The sequence below is a fragment of the Myotis lucifugus genome, unplaced genomic scaffold, assembly GCF_000147115.1.
Source record: "Myotis lucifugus unplaced genomic scaffold, Myoluc2.0 scaffold_46, whole genome shotgun sequence".
Classification (NCBI taxonomy): domain Eukaryota; kingdom Metazoa; phylum Chordata; class Mammalia; order Chiroptera; family Vespertilionidae; genus Myotis; species Myotis lucifugus.
The window spans coordinates 3,240,532-3,259,999 of NW_005871094.1; the positions used below are offsets into that span (position 1 = coordinate 3,240,532).

Sequence of the window (19,468 nt, forward strand, 5' to 3'; positions counted from 1 at the left end):
TGTCTCTTGCCGGCCACTGCATGCACCCCGTGCCACCCGGGCTGGGACGGGCAATGACACCTTTGGCTGACTGAGTGGAGGCATTAGCGCAGACATCCATGGGGGTGACCTGACAGGAAGGATCATCAGGATTAGTTGCCAATTCAACTTGGCTGTGCTTGAGGGCTTATTCCCAGGCCATCTGAAACATAAATCAGTGACTGACAAGCTGAGGAAATATTCAGACAGGAGGTCCCGGAGAGGATCTGGGGCTCCTAGGACTGAGGTCACTCAGCAAGGGACAGTGCCCCAGGTGGAGGGCCCCCCGGTTTCTGGGTTACTGGCCCTCTCAAGGGTTGTGCTGTGGGAGCTCAGCCGGTTCTCTTGCTCTGTCCTATGAAAGCGATGAGTGTCCTCGTGTCTAAAGCTAGCCCACGCCCACCAGCACTGGCACATATATGGCTCAGGAAATGTTTGCTGAATAAAGAATACAAGAAAAACAACACACCACATTTAAGCTTCTCAAACACTTTAATGTTCTCTTGTTCCCACCAAGACCAAAGTTGTACAAACAGGTGTCAAATTCTGGACCATTAGGGCGTGAGGAAGGGCCATGTGCATCAAAGTCCCTGCTGCTCTCCCTCCCACCTGTGTTCAAGGCGTGTCGCAGTCAGCACCCCTCTTTCTTCTGTGACAGATCACCCAAGGGTGCCAAGAGCACGTGGCAGCCCTGGAACAGTGGTGAGGCCATGTGGCAGGGGCATTTCAGGAGCATTTCAGACAGGGACTCGCTGGCTGGCACACGGAGGGGGGATGCCATAGCTGCCCCTCTCCTAGCACTCAGCTGAGCAGACGGGGCTACTTCCTAAGGTGAGAAAGACCGAGGGGCTCATAGGAGGGTAAATGAGCACCTAAGCATCGTTCACACCCAATGTGTCCAGTGAGATGAAAAGTTTTGTAGCCATTATTTTCCCAGAAAGTGTGGGGAGAAAATCAAGAAGACGACTGAATCACCTTTCATTCTGCCATTTTTGTCATTAATTTGATGGCTCTTGGTTTTGATATGGCAGAAATAAAAATTAAAAGGTAAAAGACCAACTCATAAGCTGTGGACGAGCCACTGCATATAAAACACAGAGGGCATGCCTGGCCGGCGAGGCTCAGTGGTTGAGCATCAACCTATGAACCAGGAGGTCACGGTTCGATTCTGGGTCAGGGCACATGCCCAGGTTGCAGGCTCGATCCCCAGTAGAGGGCGTGCAGGAGGTAGCCAATCAATGATTCTCTTTCATCATTGATGTTTCTCTCTCTCCCTCTCCCTTCCCCTCTGAAATAAAAAAACAAAACAAACAACAACAACAAAACATACAGAGGGCTCTCCCCCAGCCCTGAGGCGCTCCTGTGCTGCTCAGGCAAGTTTGCTGAGAGCTCCATCCAGCAGAGAAGCCACTCATTTGATCTTGGCAACTGAGACAGAAAGCAATGCACATGCACTTATCTCACTGAACTGAAAACTGACAAGGTCAAGAGGGTAAGATCCCTACTGTTCCTGCAAGAGAACCTGTGAAGCAGATTTAGGAAGAGACGGAGGCTTAGGTAGCAGCCTGCCCCCAAAGACTGCTGGGCAGTAGTAACTCGTGCATTTATTTTCTCAGAGTCCCATTGACACAACCTTCCTCTCGGTCCCACCCAAGTCCCTTTGGAATCGACCTCATCAAAGTAGATGTTAAATCAAAACATTCTGTACTGCAAACTCCCTTTGGAGTGTATATGAAAAGCCAAAACTGAAGAGGAAAATAATCCTTACACCTTCTCTCCACTAAAGCATCTCTCCATGACGTCAGCTCAGAATATACCAAATAACATGCCAAAGAAAAAAGTAAGTATAAGTTTGACTAAATAACCAGAAGTGACCATCCCCCACCCCTGACCCCACGCAGTACCCCCCCTCCAGCCCCCGCTACACCGTGGTTATCTTCTTATCCTTGGTGGCCTGCTTGATGGCGGCCTGCTCACAGATGATCTCCTTGAGCCGCTGCAGCCTCGTGTTCTGGGTGGTCTGGTCTCCCACGCCCGTCTGGCTGCGGTGCAGCAAGGTCAGGGCATGGATGTACTCCAGCTCCGTGTACTTCACGCCCTGGTCCACCACCAGGTTCAGGAGCTCGTCAGCCGTGTTGTACAGCATCTCGTAGTACTGCCTGAGGGAGGAAGAAGAACACGGCTCACCATCTCCTGAGCGATCCGTGTGGCTTTAGTGGTCATGGATCTGCTGTTTATAAATGACTTGGTTTATTTATTCACTGAACATTGGTTAATCACTGGGTGTTGTTCTGGGCCCTAGGAGTATGATAGATAACGAGACAGACCCGATTTCTGTCCGCTTGGAACTCACTGGGCCTCTTCATGACAATAGGAAGCCCTAGGAGATCTCATGTCTTTCAGAGTTCAATCAAGACTTCCTCCTATTGTGCATTTACCTCCAAAGAAAGAAAAGCAGGGCACAAAACCAAGAGGGAGAAAAACAATCATTGGGTGGGCAATGCCAACAGTGTCTGTCTCATTCAATTCTTCACTCATTGCAGGCTCTGTGCAATGCTTGGTTTTCTCCTCTAAAAGTGGGATAATAATAGTACCTACCTCTTAGGATTATTGGAAAAATTAATCAATCTATATAAAGCACCTAGAATGGTGCCCAACACAATTACACAAGCTCCATAAACATTAACCGTTAGAAATATCATAACAATAATGTATTAACAGCAATGCAATAATGGCAATCGTATACAATGATGAGCAAGCCATGGTCTCTTTCCTCAAATGGCTCAGAGACAAGTAGGAAAGGTAATGAGAAGCAGAGAAATAATCACTGCATTTTTGCTGACAAGTTCATTTCCACGTACGGTCATTTCCCTTCGCTGCACCTATGAGCTGTGATTATCCCCTTTCTCAGATAAGGAAACTGAAAGCACGGAGGAGTTAGGGGGCTTGCCCATGTCAGAGACAGCGAGTGACTGTGCCGGGATAGGAACCTGGGTTTCTGACTCTCAGTCCGATACTCTGTCTTCAAGGACACAGCCAAGAAGAGCATGCCAAGTGCCACGAGGAGGTGTTAGTGCCTGAGGAAGGGGAAATCACATCTCGCTGAGGGGCGGGTGAAGAATCCAGGAAGTCTGCATGGGGTAGGACCCTGCCAGGCAGGGTTTACAGGGAGCAAATTCTAGATTAAGGGGAAAGAGAAGAGCATGAGCAAAGGCAGGGCCGGGGGCCTGGGTAGCCTGCGAAGTGTGGCTGAATGACGGGGAGTCGCAGGAAAAGACAGAAAGTCAAAAGGTAGAGAAGAGTCTGACATCAGGCTAGTAGAGTCGATAAAGGGCCCCTCCCCATTCCCAAGGCCCCACTGTGGAGAGCAGAGGCGCCACTCCCAGTCCATCTTCTGGACGATTAATGAGATGGTACGCAAAGTGGTCGGGGCGGGGACTTGGCCAGGACTGAGGGGACAGACCAAGGTAGCGGGTTCAAGGAACCTCAGGGTTGAAGGGATCTTGTGGGTCTATCAGGACCCCCTGCTCAGAAATCTTCACTCCTGGGCTTGGGGCCTTGGATTTGTTTCTTCTTCATCAGCAGAAGCTTGAAAAAATGGGTGTCCTAGGGAGAACTAAGCCCTCCTGGGGCAAGGAAGCCCTCTGGGGTTCCATAAGCTCAAGAATGCTTTACGAATTGCCGGTACAATGAGCCGGGTCAGTGAGAGCCCTGGTGTCTTCACAGGGCTATTTCCTTTTCCTGCTCTGCCAACCTCCTGTTCTAAATAAAATACTCTGTTTAAAAACAAATAGGGTAAGGAATTCTCCTTTGTGACTATGCCCTCAAGAGTGGCTGGAATGGAAAGTGCTCATCTTAGACGGCAAGTGCCTGAGTGACTCCTGGCAGCAACTCGTTCAACATCCTTGTGCAGCGTCCTCTTGGGGCCGGTTCTCTGTAGTGGTTTCAAATGGGTGTTCAGTTTAACCTCCCGGACCCACGTATTCAGGAATCAATGCTCAAGGATAACCTTGAATGCAGACAGAGGCACTGCTGAGAGAAGGGGCGTGTGCTTTCTCACCGCCAGAGGTCTGGGGCCCAGTACCGGCTCAAGTCAGAAACTTGTTTGAAGTTTCATGTTAAGCATAAAATCCACATGACCTACTCCCCGTCCATAACAAATCTGTTATAATTAAAAAAAACAACCTAATTTAAAAAGACCCAATGCTGTAGGAAGAGGCATCCTATTTACCCGGTGGCTTCACACATCTTCTGGCTTCCTCCCCGTTTGGACAAATGAGGCCCGCCTTATCTAATTCTGGTTCCCTCACATGCACAGGTGAGCCAGGGACTGCCCATTTGTAGAACTAAGCACACATTTAAAAATGTCTCAGGAAGAACACACGTTCAAATCTAGATCTACAGATGGAATGAGAGAGAACTGGGGCCCGGGTTTCTTTTAAAGCTCCAAGGGACTAGGTAGCTTCAGTTCTACACTGGAGGTTCCCACACTGCAGAGCGCCTGGGGAGCGTGGGAAAAGGACCGGCTCTGAGGCCCCTCCCCAGCTCCTCGTATTCCCAAAGGTTCTGAGGCAGCCAGGAGGCTGCGCAGGGTCTGCTTGGTGTGGGAACAGATGCAGAACCCTGCCCATCTCCTTGAGCCAGGGACCAATAGCATTAGGGAAGGAGACAGAAGCAGTTAAGTGGGTTGTAATGCTTTTCAATGAGATGAAACCAAAAGAATCGGGTTTCTTTGGATTATGATGCTGATATTTTCATCATTTATCTTAAGAAGTATCATTGAACCCATCAGATCAGATGAAATTGTATTTCTCTTGAAAGAAATCGGATGAATTGTTTCCAGAGGTGAATGGCTGGTTTTCTACAGAGACTGCTCTTCCACGCTGGGAGCAAACAACAAAAGGAAGAGGCCCGGATTTCTAGTCGTGGGTCCCCCAGTGTGATGAGTGATAAAGGACATGCCACCCAAGCCCTTCATGTTGCAATATCCTCTGTGCAATGAAGATCTTTATAAATCCCAGAATGACACTCTGGCGGGGACTGAGAGACTAAAAGAGTCCTCAGGAGCCTCGGATAAACAGCGCCCCGGAATCGCGAAGCTGAGTTATTAAACAAAATTGACAGGTAACTGATGGTGTATTTTCTGTAGTTAGGGGAAAAAACTCCCCATAACCATGATGATATATTAGATCATAAAGAAACATAAATATTTAAAGACAGAATGAAATGCATCCATCTTTCAGAATAGTACCCAGTCGCAAATAGTACTAAATCAGCCCAGCAGTGGGGAGGTGGAGAAAGGGTGCCACAAGGTGCCCTGAGGAGAAAATAGGAAAGTGCCCCAAACTACACAATTAGAATGAGCTTCTATGATAAACACTGCCATGCTGAAATGAAATCACGCAAACCAACTGGGATAAATAATTTATCAGCACTTATTGAGGCCTGGGGAAAATGAAAGCTTGATCTTTTATCACCAAGTGTTAAAACAGCAGCCCTGGCTTCCCAGGCACATTTTATGGTAGACAGCACTTGACTTAGCTGCTGGGATGGGATTGCATGCTGCCGTGAGTTTGACATGCTTGGTTTAGACCCTTTTGGCTCATGACTTGTGAAGCGAGTCTCTCCATAGCCCATAACATCACAGGGCCAATGGCCAGACCTGGACCAAGTGTCCCCTTCTGGAAACCGGAGTCCATTGTCTTCCTGATGGGTGGGACATCTTGTGAGAGGAAGTCCCCTCTTGTGCACATGGTAATAGTAATAATAATATCTACCTTTTAGTTCCATTAACACAATCCACCCTTGGGTGTAGGTACTGCAATCATCTATTATTATTATTTTTAAATATTTTTATTGATTTCAGAGAGAGGAAGGGAGAAGAGAGAGATAGAAACATCAATGATGAGAGAGAATCATTGATCGGCTGCCTCCTGCACGCCCCCTACTGGGGATCAAGCCCGCAACCTGGACATGTGCCCTTGACTGGAATCAAACCTGGGACCCTTCAGTTCACAGGCCGATGCTCTGTCCATTGAGCCAAACCAGCTAGGGCCAATCATCCATTATTTACAGACTATTGGCGCAGTGCACGATTCATGCACATTGAAAGAAAATTAATTAGAAGAAATATTTTAATATCACTATTTGCCCTTTCTCTATAATAGAAGTGTCAACCAAATTCACGGTCAACATGTGCGACTGGTGCCAGCGAGAGCTTTATATGTATCGCACATGTGCGAGTCAATGTTTATTTTTAAATTTCCAGTGTGCGTCATATGTACCAGCCGGCCGGTTGGTGGGACGGACATCCGGTCGGTCACTTAGCCTTTTCTATATATAGATTGCCAGTGCATGTCATATGTACCGGCTGGTCAGACGGTTGGATGGATGGACAGTCGGTCACTTAGCCTTTTATATCTATAGATGAGCAAACAGAGCTTTAGCAAGTGATTTGTCTGAGGCCCCCGAATGGAGGGCTTTGAACCCTGGACTCACTCCAAAGCCACCAGAATACAGAAATATCTGAAACTGTAAAAAGCAAAAGTACTAATTTCGAAGAATACTTGTGTAGCTAATTCATTTTTAGTATGATTATGGAAATATGAATTTAATAAAATTCGCATAATGACTCAACTCTCTGCCTTCTATTGTATGGTGGCAATACAAGCTAGTATTTTGGCAATTCAAAATTCACTTCCACACTCTGCTGTTATAGTAACAGTGGGCTTGATCTGGGAATTCAGTGCTCTAAACCAAATAACGAAGTCACTTTGTAAATCCAGCATTTAGAACTCACAGGAAAGCTTTTTGGCTTTTTCATTCATTTTGTCACCTCCCGTTACTCCTCCCTTTTTGCCCCTCCAAGCTAGTAATGGACGACGTGACCTTTCTTTCTAAAAGCTGGCTGCCCTTCTGACTCATTACTTCCTCCCGGAAGGGAGAGAATTAAGTGATTTCACTGTAAAGACTTTCTCATTTAGTCCTCCTGAGATAAAGAGTGTGTTAATGTCAAGGAGAGACTTAGGCTCTGAAGTTGGCTTTTTAAAGTTTCAAAGAAAGAACAATTTCCCGGAATATAGCTTAGTAATAACTGCTGCTCCTCACGTGCCTTTTAGCCAATAGTTGCAGCATTCTGAACACTTAAATAAAAATCCAGTTGTAGACGTGCCAATGAATTATCAGTTAAAACATTCAACTCCTGTTTTCCTGCTCACTCGGTGGTACATATGACAATAAGCAGGGAGATGGAAAGAGAGAAAAGAAAGGAACTGAATAATCTTTAAGCTAGATAATCATCCCATAAATAATTGAGAGGTAGTTACAGTGGAAAGACTTGGGGAAATAAAAAAACACTCCGGAGACCACCTACACTCAGATTTTCGTGAACTCTCACTGCCCGACCAGTTGTGTGACCTTGGGCAGATGCTATCAGCTCCTGGGACCTCCGCTTCCCAAGAAACACAAAGAGGCTAGAGCAGGTGCTGCTTAAGCACCAGCATTTTTGGATTTTAAAACCTTTACAGCATCCTCTGCTTGGTCCTTTAAAATCGTGGGCTTCCACCAGAATTATCGGTGCTGATTTCCCCGAGCCGTGACTGCAAGATGCTGTAGCGGTGGACTTGAAAACATTCTGAACCAGTGGAAACTTAGCTCACGGCGCCTCCCAGACCACAGATAACCTGGATGGCAGTCCCGTGTGACGGAATACATTCGTTTATGGAAAAAGATAATGTGATTGCTCTCATTTGCCTTCCCCTTCGAAGAGCTTAGAGTTTCTTAGAGACAAGACTGAAAGTCTTAATCTGAAATAGTTGAAGTTACTTTCATTTTAGGAATGAGAAAACTAAGACAGAGAAAAGGGAGAGCATTTTTAGAGAGTTGGGGGCAGAATTAGATTTAGATGCTATACTGGGCTCGATTCTAACACTCCTGACAACAGGTGGGGCAGGGTTTTGTTCTGACCAGGCCACTCCAGAAGAAAAGTGAAGTATGGCCTTTAGAAGCATCAGTATGAAATTCCCTCCCCTGGCAGAGATCATCCCGGAGGTGAAGAGAGCTGGGAGTGTCTCTGGAAGGCTGGCACGGGCTTCCTCCATGCCATTTACCCCTATTTTCTTCACACACACACACACACACACACACACACCAGGGCCCTTGGTCAGTGGCACTGTGCTTAAGTGGCAGTCACCGACTGGCCTGGTTCTGACACTCCCCACGCTGCAGCAGGATGGGGGTGTCTCGCCTGGGAAGACACTAACAGTTAAAGCAGCGGGGCTCAGCCCTGCTGGGAACGCATCCTGGTATCTTTCCTAGCTGCAGCCACAGCCTTGCCTTATTTCTCTTAAAACACACACCCACAATCACTCGACACCAAGGAATTCCTCTGAGACCCACCCCTGGAGATGGTGACCTCTCCCAAGCTCAGTAACACTTGCTGAAAAGGGGAAACATTGCTTTTTGCTCCCTTAGCTTCAAACTCTGCTCCCCACCTCTGGAACACATCCTACATTTATAAAGAACTATGGTTGAAATTTCCTCTTCAACAATGCCAGGATCCATAGTCACTCTCTGCTGCATCAGATAATTTTTTAAATTAAGTTTTCTACAACAGGGCTGGGAGAAGATCTGCATTTTAATTCAGCACAATTAAAACTGTGTCTCACTGGTCTGGGCACTGCCTTTGGTCAAACTCCAATTGTATGAATAATTATTCTGTCTATTAAGAAGTCTGCTCAACTTCTCCTCCATTTTGAAGGTTTTAATAAATATTGATCAGGCACATTTCTGTTTGCACTTGCCAAAGCAATTCTGATGGATTCATCTTCTGATGTTATCAAATAATGAAATATGAAAGAGTGAATAGAATTACCCTCTTGTTCTGTGATTTTTTTATTTAGGTCCTTCGTTTTACTTTCATAATTGCGTTTGTCTCATATTCCTGTAAATGTTCTTTTGATTATTAAAGGGTGAGTCCAGGTTGGTTAAGGAGAGCTGTTCTGTGCTAAATATCACTTTAGAGTCTTTTCCATTAAAATAAAACACAAATTATCTAATAGCACAGGTTGATAAAAGGACCTCGGATTATGCAGTTTGGTGGCCTCAAAGCTACATGATTTTTACCAATTAGCACATGGCCCTTATTGGATATTATCTGCTAAACTATATATTCTCAGATTAGTGATCTGGGAAACAACTGCTGAGATATGCTGAATAAAAATAATTCAGATGCCCTATGGTTTTTCAGTGTGAAGTAATGAAATGGAATTATTGTCTGGCTGGTGTGGCTCAGTTGGTTGAGTGTCGTCCTATGCACCGAAGGGTTGCCAGTTTGATTCCCGGTCAGGGCACATACTTGGGTTTTGGGTTTGATCCCCAGTCAGGGAGCAAACAGAAGGCGACTGATCAATGTTTCTCTCTCACGTTGATGTTTCCCCATCTCTCTCCCTCTCCCTTCCTCTTTCTAAAATCAATTAAAAATTGAAGTGGAATTATCAATAAATAATGCAAAGAATTTTTTCAAAGGACAACCTAATATTATTACTAGTGTTTAGGGAGCTCTAATAGCATTTTAAATGCTAATATAATGCAGAAAGGTATAGTCTTTGTTGCAAGAAGCTTCTTTTATCTACACTTAAAAAAAAATCCAATCAAGGCCCAGATCAAAGGTATCTGAGGGACTAGGCCAATGCTTTCATGGAAAGTAAGGTAAATATGGGGGTTACTAGCCAGCCTGCCCACCCATACTACCCCCAAAGAGTCGGAGGGCCCTGGAGAAGGTGCAGACCCAAGCTCGCTGCTCTAGGTGACTCGCAGAGTGAGTGACAGGATGGAGAGGTGAAGGGGTGACAGTATTGGGTTTCTGTGTTTACAATATGGAGATCCTTCTCCACCTGTGATTGGGGAGACAGGTATGGACTGCATGGCTTTGATGGAAAACCTGACCATTAAAGTATCATGCCAATGAGGTCAGGGTGAGGGCTGATTCTGGTAGGTGCCAGTTCGTTCTATTCTTGTGCCACTGACTCTGCCTCTGGCCAGCAGCTCACAAATGTGTGAAGCCAAGGACTGGATGGGGTTGATGAATAGTTCACTGCAAGTGATTATCACTGCCAGGGGTGCTAGATGCAAAGACTGCTTGCTATTCAGCCATTAGTTGGCTGAGTTAGTCAAACCCGACTCCTGACCTTTTGGTCTAGTTAGAAACCCTAATCCATGTCTCTTGTTTGTTCTAAGAGATTTCTCTACTTTGCTGAGGCAAGAGACCATATCTTTTAGGACTGAAGGGACAGAAATGAAATGATTTTGGCAGAGAAACCAAAAAATCAGCAGATTAGAAAAGTGTGAGCATATGCAAATCAGCAGGTTCCAATGGCAAAACTCGACATGTTTACTAAACCTTTATGGTTATTTATGAAAGAGAGAAAAATCTAAATAAAACAAAGCTGCAAAATGAGCCACCTGAGATCCAGGGACACGTGACTCAGGATGTCAGTAAAAAAAATGATAGATTAAATCAGAAGGAGCTAATGGAAATATGTAGAGCATCCAGCAGGTTTTAATTAAAGACCCGAACACTCTGCCAATGGGTAGCGTGTGAGTCTGAGAGATGAAAAGACCACTGTGGATGATATATTTGGATGTCAGTGAGTCATTTTGTACAGTGCCTCTAAAAATATTACTAGCAAAATGAATTTAGTCTGAATGGCTACCCCTGATATGACATGGGCTGAAAAACAAACAAAGGGTAGTGATAAAGGCAAACCAATTCATTCAGAAGAGAAAGCAGCTGGTGAATGCTGAGGACACTAGCTTATAACTGACCTCACTGAACACCTTAATTAACGTGCAAAAACATGCAGAGTGCTGGAAGCTGCATATGTTACCCAATGGGGAAAGGCCGTGAATAGTGAAAAAGAAAGACAAATACTGTAAGGACCCCAGAGCAGCCCAAGTGCATTTGTGTGGAAGAAATTCCAACCTCCTATATCCCATGGCTGGGAGAAGCTTAGAACAGCACTGGTAAACATGGTCCATGAGGGTGTATGTGTGTGAGGTAGAGGGATGTCCCCAGAGCATTTTCTTACTTCCTGTGAAAAACACTGCTGGTTACAGGACAAGGAGGTGATGACCATCTCTGTTCTTGTACTTCATAGTTGTGGATGGCTTTCTCCCGTAAGCCATTCGAAAGGAAATCAGAAAAGAGTGCCAAATGGGATTAAAAGGACAGAAGGTTGGAGGAAAATAGAAGCATAAAAGAGATTCAGTCCAGTTTTTGCTCAAATGTCAGCTTATCTGTAAGTGAGGGCATTGGGAGGGAGAGGTTTTCCCTGACCACCTTATCTAAAACTAGAGGCCCTATGCATGAAAATTCATGCAAGAGCAGGCCTTCCTTCCCCTGGCTGCCGGCACCTGCTTCCCTCCGGCACCCGGGACCCGGGCTTCCCTCCTCTGGCTGCCCGCAGGCACCCAGGACCCGGGCTGGCTTCTCTCGGGCCCCGGCTTGGTCAGGAAGGACATCAGGAATGACATCCAGAAGACGTCCAGTCTAATTAGCATATTACCCTTTTATTATTATAGATGATACCTGCCCTTTGTCATCAAGCTCTGTCCCTTTTCTGAGTTTTACTTTTGTTTTTAGCTCTCACCTCCATCTAAAAATGTATCTTTCCAAAAATATCTTAAGATATATTTTTTAAGTATAAAGTACATATTTGATAAGTATAGTAGTATGTATAAAGCTAGAGATGCGGGGTAATGCAGTGGTTAGCTAAGAGCCTGGATTTGGGAACCAGGGGCTGGACTCTGACTATTGGTGTGATTGTGGGCTATGTATTCATCTCTCTGTGCCTTATTTTCATTTGAGAAAGGAAACAGTAACGGGGGGGGGGTTGTTATAAGGATTAGATGATGAACAGTGGCTGCAATAGAGTGTTTATTACACAAATAAGTGTCTGCCCCACCCCTTCGTAGAGAAGGGCTGGACTCTGTCACTCCCCCTACCCGCTGGCCTGAGAACAGGGCCCTGAGTGGTGTTGAATAAATCAAAAGGAATGAATGAATGAATGAATGAATGAAAGAGCCAACAGTCAGTAAATCTCGCTGAGTGGCACAATGCAAACAGTAATCTGATTCTTTGACGCTGGAAGGGAGGAACTATGGCTAACAGCGGCTCCGTGTAAGGGCCACAGTACTCTGGTGCTGTTCTGAGCAGGAGGTGTGGGGCGCCTCGACTAGGGGAGCACGGAGGGAGAGATGCATTTCTGACTGAGGATCTGCAATCCTCCGCTCATCTTTCCTCTGGTGAAAACAGACATGAGACCTTGGCTGTTTCTTGGCCTGTCTGGACTGCAGCTTCCTCATTTACCCCATGAGATGAATAATACCACTTACAGGTTAGGTCTGAGGATGAAAGCTAACGATCGGCAGGACACTTGCTATGTAACAATGGAAAGGAGAACAGCTCACTGGTCTTGTACTCGTTACCGGCCACCTCTGTGCTATTTCTTCCTTCACAACTGTATGGGGTATCATTTCCCCTACACTGCAATGGTTTTTATCAATCCTTCCCTCTCCACTTGGAAGAAAGGTTCATTTTCTTTCTTTTCCTAAGATTAACCCTATGCCTTTGATCCCAATGCCTCCCAATGCTTTTAGGACCCTGCTGGGTTTTTTTGTTTGTTTGTTTCAATTCCTGTGTCTGGTATCTACCCCTGAAAACAAAACAAAGCCAAACAACTGACCCCAAACCTTGCACTCCTCCCTCTCATTGTTTCTTTTCTTCTTTCATTGTTGATTTCTAGAAAATCATTTTTATGCCCGAAAGCCGCCATTCTGTCTGAAATTATATTTATAAAGGTCACCAATGACACCCTAGTGCAAAAACACAATGGCCTTTGCTTAGCACTATTTCCCGCCCCGCCCCCCCCACCCCCACAGTTCTCCATCCTAAAGTCAGCTCGCATTTAGGCCCCTCCCAGCTCCCACAGCAACTTTGGTTTTTCACTGGCCCCTCCCCTGTCTGCCCACTGAGGGCATTCCTGCCAGCCAGCGCTGGCCCTCTGTCTTTTCTTTGCTTCCAAAAGTCTTCTCTGTACATGAGATGTCTTCTCTTTCTCTCTTAAGATCTGGTCTCTTATCCGGTTTGCCTCAGTGGATAGAACATCAGCCTGCAGACTGAAGGGTCCTGGGTCGATTCCGGTCAAGGGCACATGCCTGGGTTGTGGGCTCAATCCCCAGCGGGGGGCATGCAGGAGGCAACCGATCAATGATTCTCTCTCATCATTGGTGTTCCTATCTCTTTCTCCCTCTCCCTTCCTCTCTGAAATCAATTATATATATATCTGGTCTCTTAATAGATCAAAGCTTCATTTTTTCCGATTTGCAGACATTTTTACCAGATGCCTTATCAGGTAGCCCCCCTGACTTCCAAATTTTGCTTAACAGAAGTGTAGTTTGCAAAACCTCAAAATAGTAACATGGGGGTGTTAAAAGGATCAGATGATGAAGAACCGTGGCTGGAATGAGTACGTGCTGTGTGAGTGTCTATTATGTAAATAAGCTCACTTTTGAGTTTCTGCTCTTCCACCTCCTTTGATGATGATCCCCAGGTCTATCATTATAGCATCTTTTGTTCATTTCTTCTTTCCACTCCAGCATCACAGATCTTAATCACTGCTCATTGGGCTATTACAACAGTCGCCTAATTCGGTCTCACACAAGCATTAACTCCTCCCAGGCCAAGTTCCAGTTTAACATGAGCCACAACCACAACCTGTGTGTTTACTAGTGCTAATGGGGTTAAGCCCAGACTCTGATACCCAAGGCCTTTTAAAGATCTGGCCCCCAGTCCACCTTTCCTCCCACTTTCCCCCTGCATCAACCTGCTATTTAAGCCAAACTGAGCTACTCACGGTTCCTCGAACATTCTGTGTCTGTGTATCCAAAACCCAACAACCTTCAAGATTCCTGAAACCCTCTGTCCTCTATGAGCTATCTGAGCCCTTCTCTCTACCGTTACTTACTGCATGGGTCACCCTTAACATGTGTCATTCAGAGAAGTGTCCGGTTTTTTAAAAAAATTATTTTTGACACGGTGATACAATAAAGAAAGGTATAGGTAAGTTATTACTTACATAAACTTGGAAAAGTTACTTGACTTTTTTGGTCCTGTTTCCTATCCATAAAATGAGGATATTGATAGTACCTATTCATAGGGTTGCTAGGAGGAGTAAATGAGTTAATATCTATAAAGTGCTTAGAACAATGCCTGGTACCTAATATATTTTATATATTTGTTAAATATATTTGATAAATAAGCAAACAAAACAAAACAAAATAAAACATAAGGTAAACAGTGCAAAGTCTCTCTCCCACTCCTGTCTGCTGTCCCCAGTGTCTAGATGTCCTTCCAAATACATTGTATACCTACACAAGCACAGCACGTCCCCCCCACACACACAGCATGTAAAGAGAAATGGTGTTTACACGCTCCACTGCACTTTGCGTTTTCCACTGAACACTAGATCTTAGAGATGGTTCCATTTCAGTCCACATCGACTTGACTTATTCTTAATGGCTGCAGAGAATTCAACTGTATGGATGTACCATAACATATATTTATTAACTTCTCCCAGATCGCAGCCTTCTTGACGAAAAAGACTCTGTCTTATGACTCTCTGCAGCATCCTCTGTGCTTAAATAGTGCCTTTAAAAATTCTTTTTCTATGTGTTTATTTGCTCAACAAATATTTAAGCATCAATTATGCAACAGGGAGTATATCGTAGGTACTGTGGATATAGACGCTAGTAAAACCTAGTCCTTGCTCTCTGGAGGTAGAGTCTGGTGTGGCAGGAGCCGTGCAATTGCAGCAATGTGACAGCAGCTTAATAAAGGTACAAATGAGACTCTGAGACCACCAACAGGAGGGGCTATGCACTAGAGCAATCGGGGAAGACTTTGTGGAGGAGACATTCATGATGAGGCGAACATGAGAGAAAGAAAGTACTCGAGTAAAGAAAATGGGATGTGTGAAGTGTGTGGCGAAGTAGGAAGAATGTAGTTTTGGGGGGAATTGCAAATGGTTTACTTCTCACTGGAGTGCAAGTGAGAGGGGAGGAGGAACTGGAGCTAGTAAGGTAAATGCTCCAGCTCTCGGTGGGCCTGCTGTCAGGCCCGAGGCTGTGGGCTTCCATGCGAGGTGGAAGAGGGGTGGGGGGCGAGACTGCTTAGAGTTGTCAGCCTTGCATTTGCCTGGGTGGTAAGACAAAACAATGATCTATTATTACCAGGCTTTAATGAAAGAAGATACTTTAAGACTCCTCAAGTAGAAAAGAAATAATCTCAGAACTAAAGGTCCATGCTTTCTTTTATGAGAAACTCACAAACTTACTACACGGTCATTATTTCCCTAACTTTCCCGGGGATGAGAACAGCTGACACCCTGGCACTTGGGAATAATTCTGTAATTGATGTGGAGGAATCTGAAGACAGAGGGTTTTAGAGAGAAGTCGGCCATGAGGCCATGTGTGATGTAGAGACCCCTCCCGCACAGGGTGGAGGACACAGTCTGAGAAGCAGGAGCGCCTTCAGGCTGTCGGACCGCCCAGCTTCTCCTTGTCGCTCAGCTTCTCCTGTCAGAGCATGTCATTCTTTAGGTTTCCTCACCACTCCATGATCCCAAGCTGGACAAAGTCAACCTCAAAGAGAGAGAAGGGTGCCAACATCTCAGCAGAAAAACATGTCGAGGCTGTCACCTCTAGTACCTTCTATCAACAGGGCCGTGGGACTATTGCAACACGCACAGCTGGACTAAGACAAGGCTGAGAGGACAGGGAAGGCTGGCAGTGGGAACAGAGGAGAGCAGGAGGCACACCTTTTACCCAGAGGCACCGCCATCCCTATCCCTCCACTGGTCTGGTGAAACGTGGGGGAGGAGGACCTAAGATGCACATAACTGTACTCGTATATAAAATTATAAGTGAGGAGTACCATCACTATCTTGTTTAATCTCTTGACAAGCACACACAGTGGCTTGATGACCTTAGTTTGGCAGATAAATAGAGAGTCTGAGAAGAAGGCCACAGTGTCATGTGATTGACATGGGATTAAACCCTGGCTCCTTGGATTCTTCACTAGTTATGGGAGCTTCTGGGAATTCCATACCACATAGCGAGAACTTAACAGCAGATCCTTAAGTTTAGCATCAGATTTAAGTCCGGGGAGGGTATCTGGAGGAAAATGAGATGTAACAGGGTAAAATTAACCACAGGAAAATACATTCTGTGAGTCAGAGAAAATGGGGGATGAGGGACAGAATAGCAATTTTTTTAAAATGGCCCTTTCCATATAAAAAGACTAGTACAGAGACACAGCAATGCTGCTCTCCTAAGTCTATATGTAGAGAAAAGGCCTTTAATGGGAAAATATATATAGCATTTGCATCCTTTTTTTAGAAAGAGGAAAGTATTGGATTTGAAAGGGCAACTTATGAGAGAAGGTCTTTAATGCCTCTATTTAAATGCTAATGCTAACCTATAGCTCCGGACCACACAGAAATGAAAGATTTTGAAAGACCAAAAAGTGAATTTAAAAGGAAACCTTAATTCTTGAAGAAGAGATTTATTTTTTATTTTTTTTTGAAGGGAAGCGAACACATGAGATTTCACGAGAAGCACACGCTTCTGATGGGGGCAAAATCCATGGGCCGCCCAGCAGGTGAGTGTGAATGGAGTTTCCCCTCAAAACCTGGCTTTGGAGCTCCAGGTCTGCCACAGAGTGCACCTGGGAAGGGGGATGCTTTTTCAGCCAATTGAGCTGCTTCCCTTAGAGCCGGTGCTGAGGGAGCCCTGCTGACTGGCAGGGAAGCTGGAGACCCAGGTGAGCACAGGCCTGGGGTCACGTGGCCCGGACAGGGCGGACACAGGGGGCACAGCGAGGGCCTCCAGAGAGTGTCAGTGCCGCTGGACTTCCCACGGGAACAGCAGCAGTGACTGAGGCGCAGCGCTGGGGAAAGGTCTGTGGGAATCAGAAGCAGGATTAATGCTGGGAGACCGCGTGCCGCACGTGGTGCCAGGGAAACCAGCTCAGCCAAATGAAATGAAATGAAATCTGGAAGTTGCTGGGTTTGGGGAAATGACTAGGAAGGGGGCCCAACGAGGCTTCTGGGGGGGGGTTGTCATATTTTACATACGTTTATCTGGGTGACGGCGATCAAGATGCATAGTTAAGATTTGTACCGTTCCTGTATGTATGCTATGCTTCAGTAAAAACATATTACTTTCTCCTCCTAATCCCGCCTCCAGAAAAACACAAAAGAAAGATAAAATGAAAAAGCAAGCAGTAGGCCAGGTGATGGGATGGGCACATGTATATATATATATATAAAACTCAGTCTCATACCCTAACATTATATGTAACTCAAAAACATTACACCAGCTAAAAGAATCTAGACACGAAGACCACATGTTGTATGATTCCATTTACATGCTATATCCAGAAAGCACAGACACAGAATGTGCATGGGTGGAGGGGGGCGGGGGTGGGGGGGACGGGGAGTGACTGCTAATGGAGGTAGGGTTTCTTTCTGGGGAGTGATGAAAATGTTCGAAAGTCAGCTAGTGATGATGGCTGCACAACTTTCTGACTACAGGAAAAAAACAATGAATCACATTCTTTAAAGGGTTAATGTTTATAGCATGTAAATGACACCTCAGTAAGGCTGTTACACAAATGTTACTCCCTGACTGTCCGCAGCCAATGCTGTTTCAAGACTGATCCAGCAGGACATGTGCTCCTGTGACATCTTCAGATAAGGTCTGTAAGCTGGCAGACACGCAACATTCTCACCAGCTCGCATTCGCACCAACTGCCCCTGAAAAGTACCAGGGCATTTCGCCGGGCTCCACACTGCTGTAGGCCTGTGACCCCAGCATCTTTGCAGGAAATGCCTCTGAACTCCCTCTTACCCAGTGGTTCTTAACCTTGGCTGCACATTAGAATCACCTGGGAATCTTTTTAAAATCCTGATTTCTGGGCCTCATCCTCGGGAAATTCTGTTTCTTTGTTATGGGGTGGGGCCACAACATTAGTAACAAAGAAACAGAATTTCCGGAGGATGAGGCCCAGAAATCAGGATTTTAAAAAGATTCCCAGGTAATTCTAATGTGCAGCCAAGGTTGAGAACCACTGCTCTAACCCTATATACTAATCTCAAGAAAAAGTTGTCAGTAATAATAAATAATCCCTACTAGGAAAGTCGGTTAGAGTTGGGAACAATTCTATGTGTGTGAGTACAAAGTAATAGAGATATAATTGAGCCACAGAGTCACTAATTAATGTTTTCATTAAGGAAATTAGTGTTTATTTAACACTTACTATATGCCAGGTGCTTTACAGGTGTACCTGATCTCATCCTCACAATGGAGGCTCACAAAGGCTAAATAACTAAGATACCCTGGCTGATTAACAGCAGCCACACTGGATTCTGTCTACATATTACACTTCCCTATCCCCCCTCCCCCCACCTCCAGTCATTCTGGGAAAACTCCAAGTTGGACCATGAGAAAACAGTTCACACCCAGAATCAAGCTTGGGGAGACAAAAATGTTTACTCATAATCAAGAGACCCACTGAGATCATATTTGTGACAGTCCTATGTAAACTGTAAAGTGCTGTGTGCATATTTGGCAAGAATATATTAATATATTTTGGCCTGGGTATCATATGGATGGGGGAAATGACAAGCTGGGGTGCAGATGATGGCTGCCAGGTGACGACTGCTCTGCTAACTTAAGGTAAAGAGAAAGATGAAATGTCTCGCATTTTCTGTCCTTTTACACTTGACTTCCAGATCCTGATTCATGGCAAACAGTGACTCTTCAAGGTGGAGCTGAGGCAGACGAGAGAGAAAGGTGAAGAGTGGGATGGCCTGTCATCTCAGCAGGTACAGTTTAAAACACACACACACACACACACACACACACACACACACACACACACATGTTCATCTTCAACAGGAAAAATCAAAAGATGCGCAAAAAGGCAGTAAAATGGCCTGGAAAGCTGAGCCACCAGGTTTCTCACAAATACTGCAGAGGAAGTGGGAGGAAAGAGCATTACCTTCACAATTGCACCTTCAAAATCAGTCTCAACATTCCCAGTGCTTTCAAACACCCAGTGAACCTCCCCAGTGCTTCCCATATGGCCCAGTGGGCTCCACAGCGAGCAGGACGTGGCCCACCCATCCTCCTCCCGTGGCCCTGAGCAAGTGCTGCTCTCAGGACAAATGGAAACCAGAGGAAGATGGCGGAGGGGCCCAGGGGAGGGTCCTGACAAGCCAGAGTAGAGTTATGAGAGCAGAGTGAAGCTCACTCTGCCTGGACCCCGCTGCTGACCTGGTAACTAGACCATGCTCCATAGTTGGCCAGGCCAGTCTATGACCAAGGTCAT

The 19,468-nt window shown here is 45.6% G+C and overlaps 1 protein-coding gene across 1 annotated transcript in view; it reads right to left on the reverse strand.

The window, feature by feature from the left end:
* Nucleotides 1–491: 491 nt before the first annotated feature.
* The window catches only part of EXOC4 (exocyst complex component 4), a 719,168-nt gene continuing 700,191 nt past the window's right edge, over nt 492–19,468 (reverse strand). Inside the window, exon 18 of the mRNA XM_006088330.3 lies at nt 492–2,177. Within this exon, the coding sequence (XP_006088392.3) occupies nt 1,940–2,177 (238 nt within the window). The 3' untranslated portion in view covers nt 492–1,939. The remainder of the gene's footprint in view (nt 2,178–19,468) is intronic.